The sequence below is a fragment of the Palaemon carinicauda genome, chromosome 20, assembly GCF_036898095.1.
Source record: "Palaemon carinicauda isolate YSFRI2023 chromosome 20, ASM3689809v2, whole genome shotgun sequence".
Taxonomy (NCBI): Eukaryota; Metazoa; Arthropoda; class Malacostraca; order Decapoda; family Palaemonidae; genus Palaemon; species Palaemon carinicauda.
In genome coordinates this window covers 72,853,398-72,860,897 of record NC_090744.1, presented here as the reverse complement: position 1 = coordinate 72,860,897, position 7,500 = coordinate 72,853,398, and the positions used below count along the sequence as shown (strand labels likewise).

Genomic DNA, 7,500 nt, shown 5'->3' with positions numbered 1-7,500 from the left:
CAAGATACTATAAGCCCAAGAGTTCCAAAAGGGAAAAATGGCCCAGTGAGGAAAGGATATAAGGAAATAAATAAACAATATAAGAAGTAATGGATAATCAAAATAAAATATTTTAAAAACATTAACAACATTAAAACAGATATTTGCTATATAAACTAAAAAGGACTTATGTAACCCTGTTCAACATAAAAACATTTGCTGCGAGTTTGAACTTTTGAAGTTCTTTTAATTCAACTACCCGATTAGGAAGATCATTCCACAACTTGGTCACAGCTGGAATAAAACTTCAAGAGTACTGAGTAGTATTGTGCCTCATGATGGAGAAGGCCTAACTATTAGAATTGACTGCATACCTAGTATTACGAACAGGATCGAACTGTAAAGGATGGTCAGAATTATAAAAACCTTATGCAACATGCATAATGAACGACGGTGTCAGAGGTTAATATCTAGATCGGGAATAAGAAATTGGATCGACCGTAAGTTTCTGTCCAACAAAATGAAATGAGAATCAGCAGCTGAAGATCACACAGGAGAACAATACTTGGAATAAGGTAAAATGAAAGAATTAAAACACTTCTGCATAATAGATTGATCACCAAAAATTTTAAAAGGCTTTCTCAATAAGCCAATTTTTTGTGCAATTGAAGAAGACACAGACCTAATGTGTTTTCTAAAAGTATATTTGCTGTCGAGAATCACACCTAAAATTTTCAGTCATACAAAGTAAAAGAAACATTATCAATGTCGAGGTCTGGATGTTGAGGAGCCACGGTCCTTCACCTACTTGCAATCATACTTTGAGTTTTCTTAGGATTCATCTTCATACCCCATAATTTGCACCATGCACTAATTTTAGCTATATCTCTATTAAGGGATTCAGCAACCCCAGATCTACATTCAGGAGATGGAATTGATGCAAAGAGAGTGGCATCATCTGCATATACAAGAAGCTTGTTTTCTAGACCAAACCACATATCATGTGTATATAGTATGACAAGTAAAGGGCCAAGAACACTACCTTGAGGAACACCAAATATCACATTCTCATACTCACTATGGTGCCCATCAACAAAAACTCTTTTATGATCTATTATTTAAAAATTCAATAATGATGCTAAAATAACGACCCACCAACTCCAAACTGATTGAGTATGAAAATAGGGGCCTCAAAAGCTTCATCTTCAATACCCGTGGACCATAGATAATTTAGTAGCAGTTTATTTACAAATGTATCAAAAAAAGCAAAAAGATCAAGTAATATCAAAATACCACAATTGTTTTCATCCATCATTTCCAGCATAATGTTTCAGTAGAGTGTAATTTTCTTTAAGCAGACTGGTTGTCTGGCAAAGCTATTTCTTCTAAGTGTCTAATTCGTTGTTCAAGAATTACATATTTTAACACTTTTGAAATAAAGGATAGCTTCAAAATAGGTCTATACGAGCATAATTCTTGATAATTTAGAGCACTTTTCAAAACCGGTGTGACTATAGCCATTTTTTCAGATTTGGAAAACATACACACATCGATGCTTGTATTTGCTCTTCTCATAATTATATAAGTTAGACTAGAAAAGTTTCTTTCTCCAGTTTCTTCAGATATTGGCATTGGATCGATCGCACAGTTTGTTTTCTTTGCTCTCTTAATAATCCTGGTGACACCGTTTTGTGTTATATTACTGAATCTCATTAATTATATCTGGTTATTTGATATATCATTAATCTGTTGTTGAATATTTGTAAATGTAAATGACATAGTTATGCTTTCTATTTTGTTTTTTAAAAATACTAGAAAAAAATATTTACCAGTTCCTGGTCACTGTACCATTTACATTTCCCATTATACCACTTAGGAGACGATATAACTTATTTATGACTGTTGCTGCTTCGCAGGTCTTTCTCTTAAGGTATTTGCTTTTTTTTCCTTCTTAGTAGGTAATTATATTGGCACATTACAGTTTTGTATTTTACCCATGTACTTTCAGTTTTTAATCGATTCCACTTTCTTTCTTTACGTCTTTTTTCCTATTTTTCTCTAAAGTTTTCCCCATCAAACCAAGACGATCGGTCTTTAACAATTATAGGTTTTTCCTTCAGTGGACACAAGGTATCATATTCACTTTTACCCACATTATTATATATGTTTTTGAGGCAGTCATAATGCATAGCGCCCAGCAAGCGTTGGTTATCTTGATTGCAATGAAATTTAATAGCATCCTTTATTTTCTATGTAACATTTTAAAAAAATACAAAAGGAGACAAGTTTGATTTATGTCTAAAGTTTATTTTCTTCACCACTATGTGTTTCTGAAGAGGTAGTCAAAACAGAAAAAGTTTGTGCACTGGAGAAATAGTGCAGTTCTCTTCTACATTTATGTCAGATACAATATTATCTATTCCATCACTTAAAACTGGGTCCAACGTATGCACAGTCGAAGTATTTGCACAGTCAACACTATTCAACAATTCATGTGATTCCAATAACTCACTGAATGATGGAGCATCGAGATTTGATGCTTATCCATCCAATGACTGAATTCTCCACAAATAACTAACACTGAATTCTCCAAAGAAGATACTATCATCTGTTCTCGGAGGATTATAAACTGTTATAATGGATATTTATTTGTTTTATTTTGTGCATAGTTTATTTCTATTTATCCAAAGCTTGTTACACTAGTTATATTTAAAATCTGGAGATTTGAGTAACATTTACGAATAAAGAACCCAATCCCCACCTATATAAAATGGTAGACTGGAGAAGTGAAGATCCTCATTTAATTTTACTTCAATACATCACTGCTACCATCCATTGCCTCTATCTATATTAACGTAAATTCATGTCCAGCACCTCACTGGCGTCGCTAGGATGGATACGAAGTAGAGCCTTATGCTGGAGTTACATTTGGGCGATAATGCCATGGCGATGCGGTGAGCCGAGGATTTTAGCTGAATTTTGAGCATATCGCCATATATCCCCATTCATCCCGGGTGTGTTTTGCGCCAAATCCCACGGACTGAGACGAGCGTCGTCACGTGTGAGATACATCCCGGGTTGACAAGCTCTGTCGCAACACTGGTGAACTCAGTGAAACCTGCTCCATTTTTTTTCGCCTAGTGTTTAATGATGGTAGGGCACCTGCAGTACAATGCGGGCAAGGTGATAACACATCGCTATAATTGTGTTCTGTTCCACCGGTATTGTTAACCTGATTGCATCAAAACTATATATGTTGTATACCTCCCTATGGGAGATGTGGCAACATGCATCACTGCGCTTACGTTCAGCGGGTGGTATGTATATATATATATATATATATATATATATATATATATATATATATATATATATATATATATATATATATATATGTATATGGACGTAATAGAAAAAAATAAGAAATTTAGTTGATCAAATACTTTCAAGTAGTTATGATTTGAGAGAGAGAGAGAGAGAGAGAGAGAGAGAGAGAGAGAGAGAGAGAGAGAGAGAGTGGAGTGCAGTTATAATCTGGGAGAGAGAGAGAGAGAGAGAGAGAGAGAGAGAGAGAGAGAGAGAGAGAGAGAGAGAGAGAGAGAGAGAGAATATTTTGTCATATTTGAAATAAAATACAAAGCCAGAACATCGTAACAAATGAAATATAATATTTGGGAGGGAACAAACTTTTTTTTTACAATATAAAATGCTTGAGTGGAGTGGTGGAAAACTTATTATATACGGGAGTTCCGTGGGTCACTCATGCCACGATCCATATCGCATGTATATGCGTACACAAAAATCACTAAACAACGTGCCGGACCAGTTGAGATGTCACAACTTGCCCACTGGGATGCAATCCCATATACAGTGGTGTATCACATGGCAATGTATCCCCATGTATCACATTCATTGCTCTGAGCTTGCGGTGTACATCTCCCCGGGTCGGCTACTCATGTATGTCAGGGTGTCCCGCATTTTGAAAAATATGTGCGATAATATCACCTGATAGTGCCTGCGGTATTCATATTTTCGGGATTTTTCCATATCTCCTCTGATCGCCAAGGCGTATCGCCCAAGTGTGACCCCAGCATACGAGTGAGAGTGCTTTGGAACAAGCTTGTGCAACCTGCGGCCCTCAAGATTTCTCAGTGCGGCCCTACTCTTCAAAAGGAATATCGTACAATGCGGTCCATAGAGCCAACTCCAAAGCTGAAAATCTACTGAACCTAAATTACTCAAATTCCTAAAATCTTGTTTCGTCACTTACACACACACACACACACACACACACACACACACAGAGAGAGAGAGAGAGAGAGAGAGAGAGAGAGAGAGAGAGAGAGAGAGAGAGATGCTATAGCCTTCACCCATCAGGAATAATACTTGTGTTAACTAGGTTTGGGCTGGATTAAAAAAATTTAGTTTTACATTACAACAGATGGGGCTCCTGTTATGACAGGCAAAAAGAATCCTCTGGTAGGATTGTTTAAGGGTAGAATGGAATCTCAAAATGTTAATTCATCTTTACTTATTGCCCTGCACTGTATCATACACCAGAAAGCTTCAAGTGCAAAGACAATATACTTTCCATATGTAACCAATGTTCTTGTGAAAGCAGTCAACTTCATTAAGTCAAAAGTTCAGAATTATCGCCTGTTTGAAGAGTTACTGCCAGATGCTGCAGCACAATACTTCAATTTGTAGTATTTTTGTGAAGCTTGGTGGCTAAGTAAGGAAGGAATGCTGAAAAGAGCATATGAACTTTTGAATGAAGTTGTGCTCTTTTTGGGCATGAATAAATTAATAAAAATGCATGGAAGTGTGACTTGGCATTTTTGGTAGATATAACAGACCATCTCAGTACCCTGAATATTATGCTTCAAGGGAAAGGTTAACTCATTAATTACCTGTTCTCCCTGATCAAAGGGTTTCAGACCAAATTACGGTTGTGGGAATTACAAATCAGTAATCAAAACAGCCCTCTTTCAAAAATCAGGCAACTATGTAATGAGAGATGAACAATGTCTGATATATGGTGACAAGTTGGCAGCTTTAGAAGAAGAATTTTCAATGAGATTCCATGACCTTAGAAAACACTCACTAGCTATTGAACTGTTTGCTTCCCCATTTCATGTGGATGAGAAAATGGAAATTATTGAAATGCAATGTAATAATGAACTAAGAAGTAAGTATAGTGGTAAATCCATATATCAGCTGTGTAAACAATACTTATCAAACACAGATTATCCAAAACTATCTGGTCATGCAAGGAAGATGATGGCAGTGTTTGGTAACACGTATGCCTGTGAAGTTGTGAGCAACTCTTTTAAAAAATGAACTCGGAAAAGAATAAACTTCCATCATCATTAACTGATGGACACTTAGAAAACACCTTAGATGCTGCCACATCAGCCATTCAGCCTGATATTTGCCAATTAGTCCAACAAATTCTAAGTCAGCCCTACCACTAGATTATGTTTTCATTTGGTTGCATGAAGAAGGTTAAGATATTACCATCAATTCAAGTACACACTTATCCTTACATGTGCATTACAGCCATATCTAATAATAAATATTCCCTGATAAATATCCATATATAATTCAGATGGATAGCTGGGTGAGATCTCAACAGAATTTTGTTTAGCATGGGAATGTTGAAAATCTTAGTTCTTAAGATAATTCTCTTGACACAAGTAACAGAAGAATTTTTATTTTATTTTGTATCATATATTACAATCACGTCGTGTGAAGCCTTTTGTTACTACAAGTTGTTTTTCCTTTGTTAAAAATACAAACTAATTTTGCAGTTGATTTTTATTGACGACCCTATGTGGCACTTCTTTTGAAAAGGTTGCACACCCTTGCGTTAGAAGGACGAAGCTTAGGTAGACCATCAAATTACTTAGTTACGTGTGGAGTTTTAGGTCTCTGAACCGATTAACCTTTTCCGGTGTGAAGGATTGTGAACTGCATCACCAAAGTCATTATGAGGGTGTTATGCCCTAAGTGATTCTTGCTCCTATCTCCCCTAATTAATTCTTTGTTGCATGTTGTAGGGAGACAGCTCCCTAACGAAAATATATTCTCCATATTTGCAAGATTATTCTAAACAATTATTTTCTTCATTTTTGAAGGTCAAGGGAAACTGAAAAATGAGAAGCTATAAAGTAGAAAGAGGAAGAAAGAAATAGAATACAAAACACTTAAAATCCAATAAGGGGGAAGTGAAATGGAATAAACGAGATAAACATTGGGATGCAAAATATTTAAAAGAATATACTGTATATTGTATATAAAAAGGCCCACTACCAGGGAAAAAGAAACGACTAAGAGATGGAAAAAAAGCTAAAGAAATGAAAATGAGACGAACATCTTTCAATTTCAAGAACATTTTCCGTCCCACCTACAGCATAGTGTACCTTGCATGGCTCACTATAGGTGGTAGGTAAGGCTGACTGCACTGACTGTTTGATCTCCAGTTGCATTAGTTTACAATTCCGTTTTTTTTCTAATTCCGTTTTCTTTAGTTTCACATTCAAAAACGAGTCATTGAGGTAAATTCACCGAGGTCTCGGACATGAGATTCAGTCTCCTTTTCAAACTATTAAACTACAGTGACAAGAAGAGAAACATAAATCATAATAATGATAATGCTGATAATTACCACACCTGGATAAGGTATCCTGAACCAAGGAGTGTCGCTGATTAGGGTTCCAGCATTGTCGGTCCGGGCTGTTGAATTTTTTGGAATGACGTCGTTCATGGTTAAGACTCCACACGTTGTCCACGAGATGGCAACTGCTATTAGGAGCTACAATGACACAGATTATTCATTTAGAATATATCCTTAAAATATCGTTCAGCTAAACTAATATGTAAAATGATGCATTGCAAAATATAGCTTATATAAAATATCCAAAGAAAACAGTTATTGTATGTATAAGGTAATTTGAAGCATGAGTAAAGAGTAAAAATACCCCGAGATATAAAATTCATAATTACTTACGTTTCAAATCATGACTAATTTTGAAGCTTTGTTGCTTTCAAAGCGATAGAATAAAATGGAACGCAAAAGGAAATTACGTGTTAGTGCATTAACGTAGTCGTGCCCTTTACAACTAAACCGCAAACCCCACAACAATTTTGTAAAATTGAAACAATCCATATGGGTCGTGTATGCGGCGTTGGGTCACAAGAAACTAACCGAGATCAAGTCAATAAAGTTGTTAAATAAATTTGTTTTCAGTAAAGCAAGTACATGTTCACGACAAGAGCAATTTTTAATTATTCTGCTGCAGTAAACGCCAATAATAGTTCTGCATTTGCTATCATAAATGTTCCACTGGACGCTGATTAATTGTTTCTCTGTTTCCCATTAGTAATCAACTAAAAAAATAGTTTAACTTTTGCATTGGTATAAAGCAACGTCATGTTTACCATAAACGACAAATGACCGTACACTCTTACTTATTATTTAGAATATAATTTTTCTCTCTCTCTCTCTCTCTCTCTCTCTCT

General features: G+C 35.6%; 1 protein-coding gene across 1 annotated transcript in view; it reads right to left on the bottom strand.

The window, feature by feature from the left end:
• Positions 1–7,500, bottom strand: part of LOC137659512 (solute carrier family 23 member 2-like) — a 131,268-nt gene that overhangs the window by 15,891 nt on the left and 107,877 nt on the right. Inside the window, exon 7 of the mRNA XM_068394388.1 lies at positions 6,652–6,793. Within this exon, the coding sequence (XP_068250489.1) occupies positions 6,652–6,793 (142 nt within the window). The remainder of the gene's footprint in view (positions 1–6,651; positions 6,794–7,500) is intronic.